This window comes from Cavia porcellus, unplaced genomic scaffold (genome assembly GCF_034190915.1).
Source record: "Cavia porcellus strain 051 isolate PalLab524CR breed Dunkin Hartley unplaced genomic scaffold, mCavPor4.1 scaffold_31, whole genome shotgun sequence".
Classification (NCBI taxonomy): domain Eukaryota; kingdom Metazoa; phylum Chordata; class Mammalia; order Rodentia; family Caviidae; genus Cavia; species Cavia porcellus.
This window is the reverse complement of record NW_026947514.1, coordinates 37109867-37131663: the sequence shown is the minus strand read 5'-3', so window position 1 is coordinate 37131663 and position 21797 is coordinate 37109867. Positions and strand designations below refer to the sequence as shown.

General features: G+C 44.4%; 1 protein-coding gene across 9 annotated transcripts in view; it reads left to right on the top strand.

The window, feature by feature from the left end:
* Syne2 (spectrin repeat containing nuclear envelope protein 2) overlaps positions 1 to 21797 on the top strand; it is a 313170-nt gene that overhangs the window by 269267 nt on the left and 22106 nt on the right. For 8 of the 9 annotated variants that reach the window (XM_063241111.1, XM_063241110.1, XM_063241106.1 and 5 more), the window contains 3 exons: positions 2016 to 2174; positions 2909 to 3075; positions 18614 to 18776. In XM_063241111.1, the coding sequence (XP_063097181.1) occupies positions 2016 to 2174; positions 2909 to 3075; positions 18614 to 18776 (489 nt within the window). Of the gene's footprint in view, positions 1 to 2015; positions 2175 to 2908; positions 3076 to 9680; positions 10088 to 18613; positions 18777 to 21797 lie in introns of those variants that run through there. The other variant, XM_013155199.3, reaches the window with a different exon arrangement.

The following is a 21797-nucleotide window of genomic DNA, read 5'->3' as shown; positions in this document are numbered from 1 at the left end:
TTTCCTTTGGGCAGCAGCAGAGTCGAACAGATGTGAGCCTTTTGTTTCAACAGCACTAAATGTGAGAACTTTGTACACTTTCCAGGGGCTTTTCGAAACTCGCCCTGAGCAGGGAGAAAAATCACAGTGGAGAGCAGATGCTGGGATTTTGCCCTCTGACTTGCATAAGTGACAGAGAGGGCAGGTATTTTAGAGGAGCTCCCAGCCCAGCCTCCCTAGGCGTCCCAGAGCCCGGCGGGGCATGCTCCAGGCTTTATCTCCAGAGGTTGCTTCTAAAACTCTCCCAGTCATGAGTGAAGGCTGTGCTGAGTATCTGGGCCATCGGGTCTTACGCAGAATGGAATTGGGACGAGAGTATTACACGGTTTATATATGTGACAGGCTCAGGATGGGATTAAAGGATTCAAGCAGTCTTTATAAAGATCTTTGTTTTAAGAACATATACTTCTAAAGAATAAATTCCTTAATCTCATTTTTCGTGAAAAAAAGTGTTTAAAATGCTGAAGTCTAGACACTTAGACAGTTGAAGTAAAAACACCTTTCAAGAATTTAATTGATTTGAGAGTGTAGTCATCACAGTGTACCCTAATTTTAAGTGTTCTTTAAAAACAGAAGTTTTTTTATTCAAGTTTTCGTGAAAGAAAATGTTTAGTGCATGTGAAAAATATTTCTGAAGTTAGGTAGGAGCAGAGTGGAGACCATATGCTCCTAATTGTTACCATTCTGAAATCAATCACAAGGGGCCCCTGCACAATGCCAGGAATTTGAAAGCTAAGGTAAATAGATGCCCTGGAGAACAGAAACAAAAACTTGTTTTCTTAGAGATAGATTTTCAAACCTTTTAAACCCCTTTGGCTGGGAAGCTTGTACAAGCACTTGGTATTTTTTGTCTTACTCTGAAAAAAGAAGTTCTTTTGGAGTTTCGTTTTGTTTTTGTACATAGCAAGAAAATCCCAAGGGTTTAAAAGCTTGCTTTCCCCTCTTACAAAGTAAGGTATTTGGTCCAGGTGTGTCGCTCAGTGGTACAGCTCTGCATTTGCCTTGAATGTGCAAGGCTGAGTTCAATCTCCTGCACTGGAAAATAATAATAAAGAACGGTATTAAAACTTCACTGGAAGAACTCTTTAGATTTTAAGTTTTCAAGACCTGAGGATACCTTTATACATTTAGTAAGACTGATCTGCATTATTCAAACTTATTTTTGTAATATATTTCAACTCTAAAGGGAGGAGGGCCCTCATGCATAATGGAACATCAGGTTTGGGATCATCAGCTTATTTGGCCTGCAGTTTTTTATGACAGTTCATGATTTCCACTCAAAAATACAGAGTATAATGGGCAGATTAACTGAGCAGTCTGCATTGCTTATAGTCTTGCTTTATTTTGCTTCAAATCAAATATTCAAATGAGTTTTATTTCCTTGGTGCATTTACATTATAGATTCTTAATTTATTTTGTGATATGGATTATAGTTTTAAAATTAGATAGATAAATTGCCCTTATGTAAGTGTATAATGTTTTTTGATCATTTTTTAAAAGGATTTAGGCCATGACATTATAAATTAGCATATAGCAAGCAGTCAATAAATGCATATTGATAGAATAAGAAACAAGAAATTTGGGTGATATATATTTATCAAGTCTTTCTTATTTCTGATTTTTAATGTGACCTGATAGTAGTGGATGCACACTGGGTAAAAGTAAGGAACAATACACAAGTTTTTATGGCTGTTACCAGTTGGCTAACACTGTCTGTTTATGTTAAGCTCTAGGTTTTGTTTTGCTTTTTTGGTACTGGGGATCAAACTTATGACCTCATGCTTGCCAGGCAGGCTCTTATGCTACTGAGCTAAGTCCCTGGCCTTAAGCTCTAGGTTTTAAGAGGAAAAAACATAAAAGATTTGATTCTGTAGTGATGTTGATCAGAAGGAGACGCCCACCCGTCGGGTCCTTTGAATGAGGGAAAAAGGAGGTGCTCCCTTCCTGCCCCCTCAGCAGCAAGTGTTTTAACACAGGTGGCCGCCCGCAAACAGGAGATCGAGGACAGACTCAGCTCATGGATTGTGTTCAATGAAAAGAATAAAGAGCTGTGCGCGTGGCTGGTGCAGATGGAAAACAAAGTTCTGCAGACAGCAGATATTAGCATTGAAGAAATGATTGAGAAGTTACAGAAGGTAAGGGGGGGTGTCCTGGTGGATGTGGTTATGGGGAGTGTGAATTTCCACTCCTTGGTGCCAGGCTCAAAAAGGGATAATGTCACAGGTATCTCCAGTAACACCTAGGCAATGTGAAGGTACCTTCTCACTATCTTTGCTCCTGCCAGTGGAAAAGTTGGAAAAGAGAAGATTCTGGAGCCGTGAAAGTGTGGGCTAAAGTGGGGACCCCAGCCCTAAGGAGAGCTCCTTTCCCCAGAAGTCAGTCTGGCACGGAAGGGCTCCCGTCTCCTGATGCGCCTTCCATACCCCACGCCAGTGGTGCTCACCATTAGGGGGAACCCAGGCCAGTCGGAAAGGCCAACAGCAATGGGGTCCTGACTTTGTGGGGCCACTGATGCCCACAGGGAAAGGTGATGAATGTTTCTCCTTAGCGCCCCAGCAACCCTCAGCCAAGCCTAAGGAAACTGCCTGATGGCAGGCTGCCTTTTGTTGGGTTCCCTCAGCGCCCAAGTAGGTGAGAAGATGCCTGTGAGGGGAAGCAGAGGGACTGTCCAGTTAAAAAGGATCCTGCCTTGCGCCCTTCACATCTCCCTAGCAGGCATCGCTGGACTTTCTAGTTACTCATTGAAGAAGTAACAAGTAGAGGAGTTTTTTAAATTTAAAAAAGAAAAAGAGGTATCTGTGTGTTTGTGGCTGGAGAAGAAATGAATTTAGAATAATAATTTGGGCGTATATTTGGGTGCCTTGACTAGGACTGCATGGAGGAAATAAACTTGTTCAGTGAAAACAAGTTACAGTTCAAGCAAATGGGTGACCAGTTAATCAAGGCCAGCAACACAGCAAGAGCGGCTGAGATCAATGACAAGCTCCACAAAATCAATGATCGTTGGCAACATCTTTTCGATGTCATTGGATCCAGGTAAGAAATGACCTAACAGTGATTCCCATTCCTCGCACTCAGTGGTGAGTTACTTCACATGGAATTGAGCCCTGTCTTACTCAGTCTTAATCTGAGACAGTGGTGCGAAGCCATGGCACACGTGCTGCAGCAGGCTATTGGTATCCTTGAGAGCTCTAAAAGATTTGCCCTCGTTGCTCTAAGGTAACTTACAGATTGGGCTGGAGCTGTGTGGCCCAGGGGTGAGTGCTTGCCAACCATGTGCAGTGCCCTGGGCTCCAGCCCCAGCGTGGGGAAAAAAAATTACAGATTCAAGTTGTTAGAAATGAGTAGAAATTGAGTTCAATATTAAAGGGAAATTATTGTATCTTTCAGTAGAGTTTCATATGAAATTGTTTTATTTTTTTCCTGATGCTAAATATTGAACCCAGAGCTGAATGCTTGTTGGGCAAGTGCTCTACCACTGAGCTATATTCCCAGCCCTGTTTTTGTGGTTATTGTTTGAGATGGAATCTCACTTGGTGCCTTAGGCTAGTTTCAAACTCCTGGGGACAAGCATTCCTCTGGCCTCAGCCTCCCAGGCAGCTGGGGCCACAGCTGTGTGCTACCTCGCCTAGCTAGATGAGTTTTAAATGGAAAATGGTAACTTACACTGGCCCAGCCAGAGTCCTACCTAGGCAAGCTTGGATTTCATGAACACACACAGAATCTAGAACACACAGGAGAACCTGGGAGCTGCATGAAGCATGGGGAGTGATGAAAATAAGACACTGTTAATAATGTGGCATTTCCTGTTCCGCTCCATTCACCGGAAACCATAAGTAAACCTGACTCATTCAGCGGAGGTCACAGGCTCAGTAGTCTGAGAATTACTGGAGGAAATAACATGAGTGAGTTACCTTGATGGTGGCGGGGAGCTGAGCAGATGTAAAGCCAAGTGCTGGTCACCCTCCTCCTGGGCGGGGTGACGGTGAGGAGCAGAGCTCGCCCCGGGCTGCAGTCACAGGTGGCCTTATGAAGGGTGGGGCTGTTGTAGGTTGCTGGGGACATGAAGGAGACAGATTGTAAGCAAACAGGCACAGGCAGGAGCACGGGGAGGCCACCTGGAAATAACAGGAAGCCCTCGGCTCAGGTGTAGCTGTGCATCTGGAATGATTGCTTGGGATTAAATCTTAAGAGTCTGAGTCTGCAGTAGTCTAAGTGGAGGCAGATACCAAGGTGACTGGTCAGTAACCTAGGCTGGCTGAGTTCAGCCTGCTTCCACTCCCTGTTGAAAAATAAACCACAGGGGCCTCCTTAACGGTGACTAAACACAACCCTGTCACCTATTCGCCAGGAAAGCTGGCTGCCTGATTTCACATTTCTAAATCTCAGTCTCCAAATCTGCAAAACATACCCAATGGCACAGTTTCCCGCAGACCCCTGCTTGCCATGTGGATGAAGGACAGTCGCCCACTCTGCTTACATCCAGCTCCTGCGGCCGTGCCTGGTAGTGAGAGTCTTCCTGCCGTGAGGCCAGGGATGGGACTGTCTCCTTGCTGAGGCTGACAGTCATGTCCAGACAGTTGTTGAAATGAATGGAGGTTTCGTGCATAGAATAAGATGGTTTCCATCGGGTGGATTGTGGCCTTGCCGCCAGCATCTTTCGGTCCTTAGTGGCAGTAGGAGCCGAGGGTATGGACCCTTCAGGAACAATCTTGGGTTTACGCTTCCGAAAAGACTGCGCGTCCCTTCCTGTCCATCCGGTTAGGTCACCTTGGAGGTCCTCGGGCTGTTTGCATCCTGCCTGCCTCTGTGGTGCCTGTCTTCATCCAGGTCCTTAGTGAGAAAGAGATAAAACAGAAGGTAAATTTTATCAGGTTTTGTTTGTTTTTGGAAACACAATAGACAAAATAAGGAGTTAAAATAATAGCAAATTTATTGACTTCCAGCTGCATTCTTAGTATGTTTTTTATGTATGAATGCTCTTAAGCTATAAATGTAATATAATTCTGAAAGGTAAATACCAGTGTCCTATTTTACAGATAAGGAAACAGAGGTCTCAAATTATGTAATAAGCCCATGGTTACGTAGCCAACTTGCAATGCAAGCAGAATTTCAACTCAGGCAGCTGTGTGGGCCTCCCAGCCACCCATTCTATCTAATTTGAGAGACTGGAATGTAGTGAGAATCTAAGCCCTTCAGCACCAGAGGATGCGAAGGACAGGGTCAGCAGAGGCAGCTGGCGGGAAGCCTAAGGAGCTCTTAGCTGCACAGACCTGCAGGTAAGCATGCAGGGAGAGGCAGCAAGCTTGCACCTGGCCTAGCTGGCCTCCTGGACAATCAGCTCCTCATCTGCTCCCCACACTGGCTTAATCTGGCACTGCACAGAGGCACTGCCATGGGGGGAGGGAAGGGCCATAGGCTGCCCAGCACCTGCCCCACTGATGCCCTCATTTGCCCACAGGATTCTGGGTGCTCTGGGCATTCTGCTGCTCCACTCCGTGGCCGGGGCAGCCTCTGTTGTTCACCATGAGAAGTCAGATTGCAGGGAGGTTTTCCCTGGAAGCCTTTGGGATGTGTTCAGAAGAACCTCACCAAACCGGGTTTATTTCACTAGAGGAAAAAATGAAAAACAGCTCATTTCAAGCATATTTTTATAAAATATTGAGGATAGGGTTCCTTAAAACACAGCAAACTTCTGCCCATTTCCTTTAGATAGTGAGTAGGGAAGGACCCCAAGGCTGTTTCTTTTTTCTTTTCTTTTTATCGCTACATTTTAGATATACATAATGATGACATTCATCATAGGGAAGTCTGTACGAGGTATATCTTGATTCTTCTTTTTTTCCCAATTCCCTCCATCCCACCCCTTGCCCTGATTTTTTACAAAAGCTTTGTTTCCAGTGTTTCCTTTTATCATCATTATTCTTCTTCCTGGTCCCCCCCCCCATTGTTCCCTTTTCTTTTGAACACTTTCTTCCCATTTCCTAATATGTTATGCATTTTGATCCTTATTTACACTTTGGGTTTCTCACACCACAGAAACAATGTGATATTTAAACGAGTGTCTGATTTATTTCACATAAGAGTATGGTCTCGAGGTGTATCCATTTACCTAGAGATGTCTCAAGCTTTTCCTTCTGTATCGCAGAGCAGTACCCCATTGTATTAAAAACCACTTCTTCATTCATTGTTTGATGGACATTTTGCTGTTTCCAAGATTTAGCTGTTACAAACTGTACTGCTATAAACATGGGTGTATGCATATGTTGCTGTGGTATAATGCTTTTAATTCTTTTAGGAAAATGCAAGAAGGGAAATAGCTGAGTAAAATGGAGTCTGTAATTTCAGTTTTTTGAGAAGCCTCCACACTGCTTTCCACAGTGGTTCCACCAGTCTGTGCTCCCACTTAGAGAAGGGCTCATTTTTCATGACTGTTTATTCTTAACTGCTAGGCATCTCTTTTCTGTTATTGTATCTCAGCCTTTGACATAGGTCAGTAAGGTCAGTAGCAGCCTTCATTTTAACAAGGAAGTTCAACTCAAAAGGTGAATAATTTGGCAGTCTAAATTTTCTTTTTTTTTTTTTTTTTTTTTTTTTGTCTTTTTCCTTTTTATCGGTACCGGGGATCGAACTCATGACTGCCTGCTTGCAAGGCAGGCGCTTATGCTGCTGAGCTAAATCCCCAGCCCCGGCAGTCTAAATTTTCTCACAACAGGAATGGGAGCCAACGTCTGTTTGTCTCCACATGGAGACAAACTGGGCTTGGAGAGCAGCTGGGCTCCTGGGTGCTGTGGCTTTTAAAAGTAATTGATCAGAGTGTTGCTGAATCCTAGTTTAATGTCAGTGCTGTGTAACGGAAACCGCTTCTCCCATCTAACACCCGCAGCAGAAACTCTCAGCCCCCCAGCCTCTGATGGGACCGAGAACATGTTTCTAGCAAGCACTTCAGTATCCTTGGTGGGGGAAGCATGGTTTGAGAACCACTACGGTGGCACAGACAGAGTGAGGTCAGTCACACTGAGAGTGAGAAATCTGGCCTCTGAAGCCCAGTTTGTGTGATAAGTGGCACATGCCCTGTTCCCTCGCTGGCGGGCTGGTCATGAAGGCTGAAGTAGTGAATGAGAAGGCGCCAGGGAGACCATGGGTCCCTCACACACCTGTGCCATCAGTTGAGTGTAGCTACTGACAACCATCAGTGGGAGGGAACAGTGGCTTAGCTCTGGGCCATGAAGTGTTCTGCTTGTCTGAAATCCTTAAAACAAAGAACCTGAAGGATAGGTCTCCTGAAGTACCCTTACTGGGAGGGAGGAATTAGTCCGAATCACGTAAGATTACATAGGCCGGTGTGGACATTAAAATTTACCTAACTGGCTCATACAAGCTCTAGCAGTTACTGCAGGTTCTTGGGTACCTTATACTTGTGACCTCCGAACTCTGAAAAATCACATCAGCAATTTTATCAACAGAGGCACTGAAAAGCACTATATATTCTTTTTGGTTGTGGTGCAGGTGTCCGACTTCAGGACAAGAAATACTCATTATATTATATACTGTTATGCCCACTCGACACATTACATGAAGAATTAAACTTTTTTAAGCACTGTAGTTATTAGCTCCTCCTCAGCCTCATGTTTTCTTACATATTATCTTTGAAAAGTCACTCAGCAAAAGCTGAATCAGAAGGGACAGGGAGTTGTTTTTCAGCCACCAGCAATCCATTTGATCCTGTGTCTCGGATGAACCAGGTTCCCGGAACAGGTGCGGTACAAAATATCAGCTGACAAAGACACAAAGTGAATGTGCTTCAGCCAGTGTGGCCCAAACCCCTGAAAAGCAGTTCTTTGGGTTTCAACCCCCAAATGGTACTAAAGCCAGAGGAGGATTCAGATAGCTATATGGTCCACCTATGTCTGTTTCCTTAAAAACCCAACACTAAGGGGCTGGGGATTTAGCTCTGCGGCATAAGCGCCTGCCTTGCAAGCAGGCAGTTGTGAGTTTGATCCCTGGTACCGATAAAAAGGAAAAAGGCAAAAAAAAAAAAAAAAAAAAAAAAACCAACACTAAGCTGGGCATCGTGGCACACATCTATAATCTGAGCACTTGGAGAGTCTGAGGCAAAAGCATCCCAACATCAAACCCAACCTGGGCAACTTAGTCCCTAACTGAAAATAAAAAAGGCCTGGGGAATGTAGCTCAGTGTACATGCACTGGGTCCAATCCTAGGATCACACAAACAAGACAAAACAAACAAAAAAACAGTACTAGCTGAATGCCTCAGAAATCCACCTGCTGGTGTTTCCCAGTGCCCCGCTGTGTCCTATAGAGCAGCGGCTCTGTGGCCCTGTCACTGTGTTTAATGCTTCCCTCTGGCTGGCTCGGCACCTCGGAAAAGCCACTGTGGAAACCTGTGTGGGGTCGGGACTCAGGAGAGCATCTGGTAGCATGTGTGAATGTTCTGGTGAAAACTTCTGTGCCTAGGAGAGCTGTCCTGCGTTGATTCTGTCTCTGTGTTGGGGGCATTAGTGATTTTAATTTTCTTTTTGTTCATCTGCATTTTCTAAGGAGATGCTGCCTTTCTCCTCCCTGACTCTCCAGTGGCAGCATCATTATCAGGCTTGGCGTCCTTATGCAGTGTGACAAAAGAGGGATTTAGACTCATGCCGCAAGATCGAGAGACAGGTCTCTCGCTGTCTTTGGGATGGTACCCTACTTTCAGAATGGTCAGGTCCGTGGAAAGAAACTAAGCAGATTTTCAAATTTCACCCACCATTGTGAAAAGTCCACCTAACCTATCATACTGGCAATTAAAATGTTATCATGTAAACTCAGCAGTTATTACCATGGCAACTATGTGTTAGAATTATTTTTCCAACCCTTGTAAAACAGGCAGGGAAATGTGCACCTTTTAAACAGATAAAGCTTTTCAGCGCTCTCCTTTTATTTTAAATTCTGCTTTGTTTTTGAGACAGGGTCTCACTGTGTAGTTCAGGCTGGCCTCAAATTCACCTCAGCCCTCTTGCCTCAGCCCCCACAGTGCTAGGATGGCAGGTGTGCACCACCATGCCCAGCTTTCATCTGTATTTTCTCAAGGCTGGAAGACCAAGCAGTGCTGCTGGTTACCTGGTTTTAGCTGGTTTTAGCTGGTCCCCGGGTCCAGCAGGATTGGAAGGAATTGGAGATAGGTTAATGCAGAGCGCTGGAAATAATGTGGGCCTCCCTACTGGTAGGTCCCGGTTCTGCAGTTTCAAGATAGAGCCATCATCAAGTGAAAATGTTGGGCCTTGGGGATCCACGCAAGAGACCCAAGGCTGGTAAAGGCCCGAGACACCCGAAAACGGTGTGTTAAGCAGACTGTCCTGGACTGACTTGGGGAAACTGAGGCTTGGGACAAGAAGGAATTCCCAGATGCCCACATCAAGGTTAGCTCAGGAAGTGTGGAGCAAGCAAGGGAACTCTAAGATTTCTCCCGCTGCACAGTCCTGAACACCATGGGTGCTGCAGGGCAGAATTTTTCTACAGAAACCAGAATGCAGTGAAATCTGGTTTTCCTAACCCTGGACGCAGCGCTGGAAAGAGCGGAGGACAGGAGGAGGGGAGCAGGTTTCATTTCAACTTGAGAAAGAGGAATTAACTTGAGAACCCGAATCCCGTGTTTCCCATGTCCCCAGTCCCAGTGTTTCTTCCCTGGGCACTTCATAAACTCCAGCGCCAAGAGAATGCTGCGACTTTCTTCCGCCCTGCGTTGCAACGCTGTGGCGTCAGAACAAAGACTGTGAGAGAAAGGAGCGGAAGACTTGTGTTTTCTGGAGGGGAGAAAACTGAGATCAGAACCTGCGGCTGGCTGGCAGAGGTGGGGTCTGCCCCTCCTGCCGTGCCTGCGTGCCGGGCCCTGGGGAGCCGCGCGCCGCGTGCCCGGGTCGCGTGTCCTGCGCTGCAGGATGCAGAGCTGGGGCTGAGGGCCAGGCGGGGGAGGGCCGGCCCGGAGGCAGGTGCAGCCTGCAGCCCGAGCCTTCGCGCAGACGCGAGGAATGATTTTTTCCCATCCACAGTAAGTGCCCTTTCATTCATCCGCTCTGCCTGCGGCCACTGCTGTCCCCGTGGGTCTGGCTGGCCAGCGCGCCCGCTGGGTTACAATGTGAAGGCGGCGCGAGCTGAGCGGAGCTGGGGGCTGCGGAGCATGGGCAGGGGGCGCTCCCTCCGCGCCTGTGTCTGCAGCAGGCCTGTGGCGGGCGGGGTGGCGGCGTGTGGGGGGGGGGGACTGAAATCCCTGCGACAGAAACGCTTCCAGGAGGCGATTAGCTTCAAAATCTCCCCTAATGGCCATGCCCCTCGAAACAGGGCTTTGAGATCTTGCAGTAATGGACTGCATTGCTATAAACATGTTTACCTTAAAAAAAAAAAAAATACAGTCCAGTATTTGTTGGCGTTTTTAGCTACTGACAGCTGCCTACAGGTTTGAATGTTCATTTCAGTACAAATTCAGATGCAAAATGTCGACTATCTCAGTTTTCCTTAGAAATTTTTATTCTACCATTCACCCTTGGATAGGGATTTGTTGTGAACTTATGTTGGATCTAAGACTTCTGTTATTTAAACATAGCCTCCTTAGCATGAGAATAGGACTAAATGGTGAATTATTACATATGCATGCGTATGAATTATTCCCCAAACGCTTAGGCATTTGGTATTTAAAATCCTCCATCAGCCTCCATCAGAGTTTGGGCTTGATGGTAGATTGATGCTGGGATTTGGACAGTTCTGGAAAAGAGAGCAGTATTTATCAGTGTTACATTCTGCTCCACAGTAGTTAAGATAAAAGAAAAACTTTATTCGCCTTGTTTTCTCTATTTCTACCCATTATCTTTACAGAAGAACTCTTTGCTTTTACAGCTACTGCTAGGTATAATTCTTGTTTTGTTTGGTTTCATAAAACACATGTACAGATAATCTTTCTCGCATGTAAAATTTGTATTGTTCTGCTCATCAGACCTGGAATTCAGACCAAGAAATCACACTGCTTTTATTTCTTTCTTTCTTTTTTTTTTTTTCTTGGATAAATGTTATTTGTTGGATTATACAGAGTACACAAGAAATGTTAGCCTAGACCACGTGGGTCAAAATGTGGGCAAGCCCAGAGGTGGCCGGGTGAGGTGGGAACATGCCAGGAGACTGCTTTCTGAATTGTCTCTTTGTCTGCCAATATTAAATCAAGATTAGATGTTTCCAAGAGCAGTATTAACCAAGTCTGATGGGAAGAGTGGTTGCTGGGGTTGGCATGTGGCACAATTCCCTGGCCTGGGAAAGGTGACAACTGGGTCTGCAGGGAACAGAACGATACAGACTAAGTGACAACCTTAAGGTTTCAAGGTTTAGCTTGGTTATCTGAGGGACAGGGGTTTCACTCCCGCATATTTGCGTGGGGTGCCACGCCTCCAGGCAGAGGCCGGGGCTGCGCTGGTTGAATCCTGCCTGGGTGCTGCTATGCAGCTTCTGGGTAACTGCCCAACTCCCTCGCCATGCTTATCCGTGCCTCACTGGAAAGCACTTGTGGCTTCACAGTAAGGCAGCACGTTCTGTGGCGAAAGGGCTCTGGGCTCTGGCCTTTGCCTCCTTTCTTTAACATAGAACATGGCCGCCTCTGATGAAGAAGACAGCTAGAAGGTAGGAGTGGGCATCCGTCATTCAGTGGGTATCTACTGAGTGCCTCCTGTCTGGTTGGCTGGTCGGGGGTTTTTGTTGTTTAGTTTTGTTTTGTTTTCTTGTGATGCTGGGGATTCAAATCAGGGCCTTTGCATCCTATTTGAAATAGTGCCTGCTGTGATGGTCCACACCTGTAATCCCAGCACTTGAGAAGCTGAAGCAGAAGGATTACTGTGAATTCAAGGCCAGCCTGGCCTACATAGTGAGTCCCTGCCTCAAATAAAACAATGGAATACCATACCATTACCATTACAATACATTTGGAAACAGTCTCATTAGGCTGCCCAGGTGGGACTTGAACCTGTGATGCTCCTTCCTCAGCCTGTTACTGTACTGAGATCACAGGTGTGCTCAACTGCAGCTGGCTCTTGTGTTGTATTCTGATGTCTAAGTTATATTCTGATGTCTAAGTTACATTTCCTGATATCCAGGAATAAGACCAGAGAACCCTTAGGATGGGTGGGCACTGGACTCAAGGCAAAGCAAATGGGTGAACGCATATTGAGAGGAAATCATGGGAGAGAAACACGGGCGGCCTCTCTGAGGCTTCTGGCCTCCTTGCCCCACACCAGCCAAGGGCTGCAAAGTGCAGCACCCAGTGGGTACCCATCCTGTACCCCCATGTGTGTGTCAGTGTATGCAGGGGTGGATGAAAGGTCCCAAGGTAGCAGCTCTGGGCCACATTACCCAGGTTGGAATCCTAACCCCTCCCCCAGGCTCAGGTCTGTGTGACCTGAGCAAGTTATTTAACCCCGTACCTCAGTTTCCTCACATGTCAAGGGAGAATAACACTAGTGAGCCTCTCAGCATTGTTGTGAGGAGGAAACGTGTTGCTCACCCGGGAGGCACACGTCACGTGGTGGACGGGAGGTTACCATGTCACACAGATGTTCCACGTTAGGAAGAAGGATGAGTTACAAAGCGTATCCAGAGTAGACAGTTTTAAAGAAGAGATTGACAGTGAAAGTCTAATGCAGATCAAGTATCCCTTGTCCAAAACGCTTAGGAAGAAAAGTATTTTGGATTTTAGATATGTTGGGGTTTTCGAATATTTGCATGTCCACGATGACACATCTTTGGACCCATCTAGATACAGTTTTCCTGTGTTGCCTGGAGGTCGTTTTAGGTGTTTTATATGAGTGCACGTTTGTGCTACATAGTGAGTACCTTTCCAGTGGGGAGTAGGTGTGTGCACACAGTAGCACGTCTCCATCCGAGGTCCCCTCAGCATCCACAAAAGGTCTGCACCCTGCTGCCCGTCACCCATCTTTCATCTTGCTCTTTATATCCACTTTGGGTTTCTTATGTGAGACTGATCGAGGGGTATTCAGATCTGACTTATTTCACTTAGTGGGGGGCATCACATCAGTTTTGTCATAAAGGCACATTATCGTGATCTCTAATGCCCATGTTTGTGCATTAGCGTATTTCTGCTGATGAATTATTAATTTTAATTTTTAAAATTCTGTTGCACAATAAGTACTGAAAGGAAAAAACAGAACTAGACTGTTGACTTTCTGAATACTTATTATTTATTTAAAAAACCATCAAAATTTTGATTATCAACTATTTTTTGGTAAAAAAGTCTAAATAACAGAAATAAATTCCTATATGAACTACAGTGAAAATACAAATAGATCTCTACCAAAAATAATCTTTCTTCAGTTATCACACCTAAGGCAGTCTTCACACCTAACAACAGCATGTCCCATACACCTGTCTTGTTTACACTGACAACACGTATGTTTTCCTTTTGTGGCCTTTTTGTAAAACATATTTGACACCTTGATGATCTTGCTATTTTGTCAAGAAGTTCCTACTACATTATACAATGTGTAGTTAACAACATCAAATGTCAATAAAATAAAGTGTTAAATTCCTGATATGTATTGTGCATTTAAAGTGAACATCAACATTTTCACATCTGCCATGTACTTGCTTATAAAACCTAAAAGATACGAGAAATAAATTCCTATATGAACTACTATAAAATACTGATAGAACTCTTACAACAGAAATAATCTTTGCTTCAGTTGTCACATGCAGGGCAGTCTTTATACCTGACAGCTGCATGTTCCCTATACGAGTATCACTTACACTGGTAACATGTATATTTTGTTTTCCTGTCCTTTCTTGTAGAGCACAGGTGGCATTGTTTACTTTTCCTCTTGTCCTGGTAGGTCTTTGGGTTATTGTGCCAGCCAGACTACCTATCAGCTCACCAATATGCACCACAGTTTTTTTGGATAGCACCCTAAGCAAAAATCTTTTGTTTTTCCTCTGCTGTAAAATGATGTCTTATGACTTCCAGTCAAGAAAATTTCTCCACGATATTATGCACTTGTTATTTTCTTTGCAAACTATAAAACTATGCTACACATGTTTAGGATCGAGTAAAACACAACCAGTAGCCAGCACTTTGTGTTTCAAGTGCCGACATAGTTGCTGGGTAACTCATCAACATCTACTCTACCTTTGGTTTTGTTAGAGCAAGTTTACATGTCAGCCTTTTGTTTTGTCAAGATTTCCTTATCGATATTTCCGTCATGATGTAATATTGACAATGGCAATACCAGTTTGTTTTTCTTTGCCATATTTAAGAACAGTGTTATCTTTAAGACCAGTGAAATCTAAAGATTGTGTTATACAATTCTGTTTTGAAATTGCAGCATTTCACTTGGAATTTCTGCTTTGTTCCTGTGTACAGTTTCTACACTGTTCAATTTGTGCTTTGTTTGCAAGTCAGCTGGAAACTGGTAAACCAATTGTTGAATGTCACATTCTGATTAGTTTGGGAGTCAGGAGTAACAAGTCTGTCTTTTGGTTTATTACTATCTGGATAAGGAACTGGTGGCTGAGTTCCAGAATAAATTTCTAAATTGAAAGTGTACTAAGTCTTTACAAGGGCATAAATTTTTATGCTACATCTTGCATGTGTTTTGGGAATACACTCCCTAAAGCTACTGTGAAATGCTGTAAGATGTTCATCAATAATCACGTATTCTGATTGGTGTGTAAGTTGTTTGACAATTACCCACAAATCTCTCCAACAGTGAGCAGATAACATTTTATCAGTTCTTTTTATTTCTTGGTGGGTGTTTTTGTCATCTAACCTCAGGCAATTTTGAAGGAAACCAAATGTTCTCAGTGTCATCATTATTCTACAAATCTCAAGCACACCATTGCTTTTCCATAAGTCTTTTACATTCCTGTGATAACCATGAGAAAGCCCTGCTAAGTACAGGACCTATGAATGCTTTCAGTTCAGATAGTGAAATGTCATAATAAATGTATTTTTAATACAGCTATTGGTACATGTGAAACATTTTACTTGTGTTTCCGCATGTGTATTTCACATCTTACAACATTTCATCTGTTACAAACAATTTCCAACATTAAATGGTAATGATGGCACCTGTCCAATAGGTTCACCAAAATTGTCATTTGTATTTTTGGACCTAGTTCTAACAGTGGATCATCCCATATTGGTTGCATGATCATTTTGTTCCATTTGAGCTGGTCAAATATGTACTCGTATTGCTGTTTTCTTCATCATCTAAATCAAGGCAGTCTACATTCTCTGTATCAGTTGATTCTTGTTCCATTTCACTGTCAAAGGAACTTTGACTCACATGACCAGGATCAAAGTCAAAAATTTTCATTTCAGCCCACTTCTGTGTAAAATAAGAAAGAGGCTGGGATTCTCATGGAGCAGTAAGAAGGGGTGTCACATGAAGGCAGCAGGGGTTCCCTGGGGTGAAGGTGCAGGAAAGCTGAAGGAGTTGTAGAACTCCAGTTCCCACCTTCATCTTCAATGCATGAGTGATCTGATGATTCACTTCTGACCTCCTCCAAAACTTGGAAGTCTGATTTTTCATGTGCCATGTTACTGTGCTGGGGTACCTCTACCAGAAAAAGTCCAAATAAACCCACACTCCATTATGGTAAAGTACATGTTTACATAGCAAAAGAATGGTGTGGGTGTATTTTACCCCTGTCATGCTCAGGTAAACATACACGAAACCTGTTGGAAGAAGCATAAATGTGGGTAAAAATCCCAATTTGACACTTTTGCACATAGGCACATACCTTGCTATTGGTTAAACCACGTAAGTAAACACAAAGTTTGCTTCCTGTATCCTCCAGGCACAGCTCCTGAGGCACACAGCTGGCTCCTATGACGCTAAAGTATAAATTTACAGAAAAGTATAAGGCAAGTTTTTTAACCCAGTGTTATGTCCCACGAGCTCCTGGTTTTGACTACCACAGTCCTGAGGAAGCTGACCAGATATTCTGTGTGTCTGTCTCTGTCTGTCTCTGTCTCTGTTTCTGTCTGTCTGTCTGTCTCTCTCTCACACACACACACACACACAGAGACACACCCACACCCAGGAAGTTATACTTCCTGCATGCCTAAGCCCCAGGGTTTGCAATCAAGGTCACTATGTCTGTGTTTACACCAAGGCTATTTCTTTGCTTGTTAGCTCTCTTGAGATAAAAATTTTCATTTCAGCCCACTTCTGTGTAAAATAAGAAAGAGGCTGGGATTCTCATGGAGCAGTAAGAAGGGGTGCCACATGAAGGCAGCAGGGGTTCCCCGGGGTGAAGGTGCAGGAAAGCTGAAGGAGTTGTAGAACTCCAGTTCTCAGCCCGGAGGGCCTCCGGGCCAGGCTTCATCTGCAGCTGGACCCTTGCTGGAGAGCAGCCTTCATAGCTGTGTGGGAGGCTTCTCTGTGTGGCAGGACTAGGATGTGTTCATGAAGAGAGAGAGGCTAAAAGCCATGGGAATCAAGATTACAACTGTGTGCAGACTTGAGCCAGGATTCTGTTCTTTCTTTATTGAAAAATAAATCATCTTGCAGCTTTCAAAGCAGTTTGCTGCAGTAGGAATGCAGTTTGGAGCGATTGTACCCATAGTCCCTGGGTGTTTAACTGTGCCACGCATTGTCCCAGATGCCCTCCATGCCTTAAATCTCCTACAGTCCTCTCTGCTATTGCTGACACCTTTTACAAGTGAGATAAAGATAGCCAGGACTTTAACCCACAGACGTCACCACCAGACCACAGGGTCTGTTTCTGACTTCCCTGCTTCATGGTGCTATTGAGAATAAGATCCCTACAGCTAAGGTGTCACTGTAGCACCCAGTAGGCATAGAAGAGGTGAACTATTGAGCATTTATTGCATGCCAGTGGCTCTGCAAGTATCCTCTTATTTTGGGTTCACAACTCCCTATAAGGTGGTTAGTCTTACAGATGAGAAGAAAAGTGGGAGTCACAAGCTGAGTTTGTAGACGCAGAACGGGATTTGGGCCCTGGTCTGCTCACCACCAGAGCTCTGGCCTTAACCTCTCACACATCCCTGGATGGTGAGAGACTTCCAGGCCTCCTGGAGATAAGGAAGCTGAGGTGAAAGAACTTTTCCTGAGTTGTTAACTGGTGATGGAGCTGGAACTGGAAGACATCTCAGGGATTATAAGAAACAAAAAACAGGACAATGTAGGAAATGCAGTGGTCTACGTAAATTGTAACCTAATTTTACAGAGAGGCAGGTGCAGAGTGTGCGAGTGTCACAGAGGATCCCTGTGGCAGCCCAGGCACTGCAGTAGTGTGCAGGGAGAGGCTGAGGATGACACCTTGGAATGAAGGCGCAGCCCCTTTGCAGAGTGAAGGGTTACAGTCCAAAAGGCACTGACCTGGAGGTGCTGAAGAGATCACAGGCTGACCTGGGTGTGTCACAGTAGGGCCTGGGTTCAAGAAGGTTCCTGGCCTGGATCAGATTTGCCTTCCAACCCAAATGGGGTGTGGCTACCAAACCAAAGGTTGCAGGTAGCAGGGCCAAGAGCCCCCAAGAGGTCATTAAATTAGAGATGCTGGTGGCCTGGAGGATGTTCCTACAGGTGAAGTGCTCTCCAGAACACCAAGGCAAACCCTTGCGTCTCTCCTTAGGACTGTGTGGAGGTGGCTGTGAAGGCATTTCATTTCAGGTTCTGTGAAAAGAATGAAGGCTTCCCTCCGCAGCAGGCTGGGTGCTGGTGATGATGCCTCAGCGGCGTCCACACTGTTTGTGTCCTCAGCTCTGCTCCAGCCTGGGCTGGGTGGGAGGCGAGGACATTCATGCGGTCAGTGGCAGGTAGGGCAGTGCTTGGGTGCAGATTACCTTTGCCCCTCACTTCTTACAGTGGCCTCATGCTGTACCTGCAGTGGCCAGGTTTGGCATGTGTTCTAATCTTGCCCAGAGAGAGGGCCTGTGAAGCACATTGTGAGCTAAATACCAAGTGAACCAGGTGTGTGGTATCTTAAACACATTATGGCTGGCATGACCCACAGGTGGTACATGTATGATTGTCCCATAGGGTGGCTTGTATAGCTGGTGGGACAAGGGGTACAGTCATGCTTGGGACAGTCATGCATATACCAGTGGTGTCCAAGCCACCCAGAAGTGAGACATATAAATTACAGCACTATCCTGAACATGTTAATCTATCAGGAAAACATTGATTACCACAGCCCTGGGCATACCCAAAACAGAAACTGGGCTGAAGAAGGCAGGCGTGATTGTATTAGCACTGGCATTTCCTCTTAGAGCTCTAGGAAGATGGGTGGGGGCCTCAGGGGATTCCAGGCTGGGAATGACAGCACTGCTTGTGTGCATGGATAGACTCAAGCCATTTGAAAAGTCACCTGAAACATCAGTTTTGCAGAGTGTCACCTGTTCTATGGAAACAGCAATCTGGTAATGTGGGAATTGTTCCTGCTATAAAATCAAAGCAACATAGCTTCCTTTTTACCCAGTATTACCCTTGCTGACCCACGATTCTTAACGGTAAATGGTGGGTTCTGATTTCCTCATTTTTCCCCCTGCAACTGTGTTTAGGGTGAAGAAGCTGAAGGAGACGTTTGCTTTCATCCAGCAGTTAGACGGAAACATGAGCAATCTTCGCACCTGGTTGGCACGAATCGAGTCGGAGCTGTCTAAGCCTGTTGTTTATGAAGTCTGTGACGACCAGGAGATCCAGAAAAGGCTCGCGGAGCAGCAGGTAGGGCGGGCGGAAGTGAGCTATGTAAGGAAAGATGTCTGCGGGATTCTGCTGACACAGGCCTACCCCGTGTCTGCTGTGTTTCAGAATGTTCACATTTCATAGTATCATTGTCACCTGTTTGCTTTCTGTTGCTGGTTTTGTGTTTTGTTTTGTTTTGTCTTTTTTGTTTGTTTGCTTGTTTTTGTCAGTACTGGGAATTGAACCCAGGGCCTTTGCACTGAGCTATATCCCCACCCCTTTTTATTGTGAAACAGTCTCTCTCAGTTGTCCAGGCTGGATTTGAACTTGTAGTCTCCTGCCTCAGCCTTCCAGAGTGCTGGGATTTAGGCGTGAGGCAACATTCATGTAGCTGTTTGCGTGGTAGGCTAAATAATGTTAACATGTAGAAACTAATCATGGTGGTAAATAGATTTTTAAATTTTGTCTTTTTTATGAACTTTGATCTTTGTTGTGTTTTGTTAACACAGTTTTAGAAAGGCAGGAAAGTAAAAAATGACGAACCTTTCTAACCAAGGAGAATTTTCTTTTCTTTTTTCTTTTTTATTATTATTATTGGTACCAGTAATCAAACTTAGGACTTCATGCTTGCCAAGCAGGCCCAAGGAGAATTTTCAGTGGATTGTACTTTTTATGTCTCCTAGAGTATCAGAAAAGCAGTAAATTGGGTATCATGGTATATACTTTACTCCCAGAGTCTTGGGGTCACACGTCTCTAGGAGATCAAGCCAGGGGCTGGGCTTTCAAGCTAATATGATTTAGAATTGCTGCAAATGTAAAATACTTGTGTGTCCTTTTCATCTAGCGATCATGATTCTGTCTTTGCTTTGTGGAGAGAATACTGATATAAGTACCATAACATTTGAGTGGACATGACAGTGAGTTCAGTGCCCTGTTCAGTGGATTCAGGGACCATAGAAAACCTCCAGCATTGTTTACAGGTTTGGTCCACAAGAGTGAATCCCTTTAAACAATCTCTTAGCAGACAAGGCTTTGCAAGCCTTTAACTGTGAGTGGTGAGTTTTGTTTTTTCAGGTAGATGGTATAAAAGCTGGTGATACCTTTGCTCTTAGAGAGTAGTTGGCTAATTTTTATTTATTTATTTTTTGTCTTTTTCCTTTTTATCGGTACCGGGGATCCAACTCACGACTGCCTGCTTGCAAGGCAGGCACTTATGCCGCTGAGCTAAATCCCCAGGCCCGTAGTTGGCTAATTTTGATAGGTACAAAAAACCATGTTACCTTTTTTATAAATATGAAATGACTACCTCAGTTACTTTTCTCTTGCTGCTGAGACAAAAAACCCTACACCCAAAATGAAGGAAAGAAAAGTTTATTTAGCTTACAGTTTGTGGAGATTTCAGTCCATAGTCAGATGTCTCCAAGGCAGGGTCACATTGCACTGGGGCAACACTTCAAGGCAGGAGCCAGGAAAAGCAACCAGGGCAAAAGAGGGACAGAGCAAGCTTCTTTTTCTCCTTTATATTGTACCCAGGCCACTCTACTCCGTGTAGCACTCACAAAATCTCTTTACCCACCTCTTGCATAGCAGGAGGATATTTATAATGCAAGAACCCTGGCTGCTTGCTGAGCCTCTTAGTTAAACTTCTAAACTTCTCAAGTTGACATAATGTATCAACCATAACAATGACCAAAATTAACTTGCAGAGAATTTATTTCCAAAAGCAAATAATTTGGCTGTTCTCTTGTCTGCCTTTATTTTTTTTTTTTTTGCATAAACACAGGTTCATTTAATGAATTTTATGAATATAGCTAGTGCTTACCAGAGAGGGCAGGAAACAGAATACCACCAGCTCCCCAGAAGCCCCCCAGTCTTCCAGTGCCCCAGGAATGGTTGCTGTCCTGACATCTCCCAGCGTCAATTCACTTGAGTGTCTCAGAACCTGATGTCGTGTTGGGATCCCCTCACAGGCCCGTGTGTCTGTCCATGGCTCATCCTCACTGCACTGTAGGAGTTCTAAGGGGGAGGCGTCTACAAAATCTCCCTTCTCAGTGAATCCAGAGTGCACAGAAGTTACTTGTGGGATAAAAACAAGCCCAGCTCATTCCATCAAGGAGTGCTATAGCCTCCAAGGGGGGACAGCCTGAGACTCTAAGCAGCTGTGGTTCAGCACAGAGACGCAAGAAGAGCGGAGGTGTGGAGCCTGCCTCGAGGAGCCCTGCTGTCTGCACCAAAATGCCCTCCCCATCTGTAGAGTAGGGGCTTCGGCCTTTCTTACTCCCGAATTGAAATGGTACATTATTTCAGTCTAGTAGATTTGAAGGTGCCCTCTGCACAAGGTGTGATCAGAAAACATGGTGACTTTTTTTTTTTTTTATTAAGACACATTGTTGTTACTCTCCCTGGAATATTCCCCTTCACTTCAAACACATTTATCCTTGTATTCTTGTCACTTTTTGAAGCAGTTCTGGATTTCTTTTGTGAATGTCTGTAGTTGCTGTGTTGTGGCTGCTTTAATGTCCTAATCGATTCAAAATGTTTTTCCTTCCGGGTCATTTTGACTTTGGAGAAGGGTCAGAAGTGCTAGATCTGGTGAATGAAGTGGGCAAAGGCACACAGTAGTACTTTGGGAGCCTGCCTTTCCATTGGGTGGCAGTGGACAAGAGCATGCACCATTTTTTAAATCACAACTTGTAAAGATGCTCACAAACAAGGACTTCCAGACCTGCTTCAAAAAGTGACAAGGACAATGAAACAAGTTCAAAGTGAGGGAGAGTATGGTGAGGATTAATGACAAAGCATTTTACTGTAATACATTTTGACAATTCAAACATTCACTACATATCAAACCACCATAATATGATTCTTTTTATGCAAAAATAAAATTTCATAAATTAACAATAACAATAGTTAATATACTGTGTATCATTATCTTCAAACTTGTTATTCAGAGTATAAAACATTGCCAAAAAAGATTCTTACAAAGAAGAAACAAACAGATATTAGCAAAAAACTTTCTTTCCAATGAATTAAAGAGAAATTAACCATTTCAAATGAAAC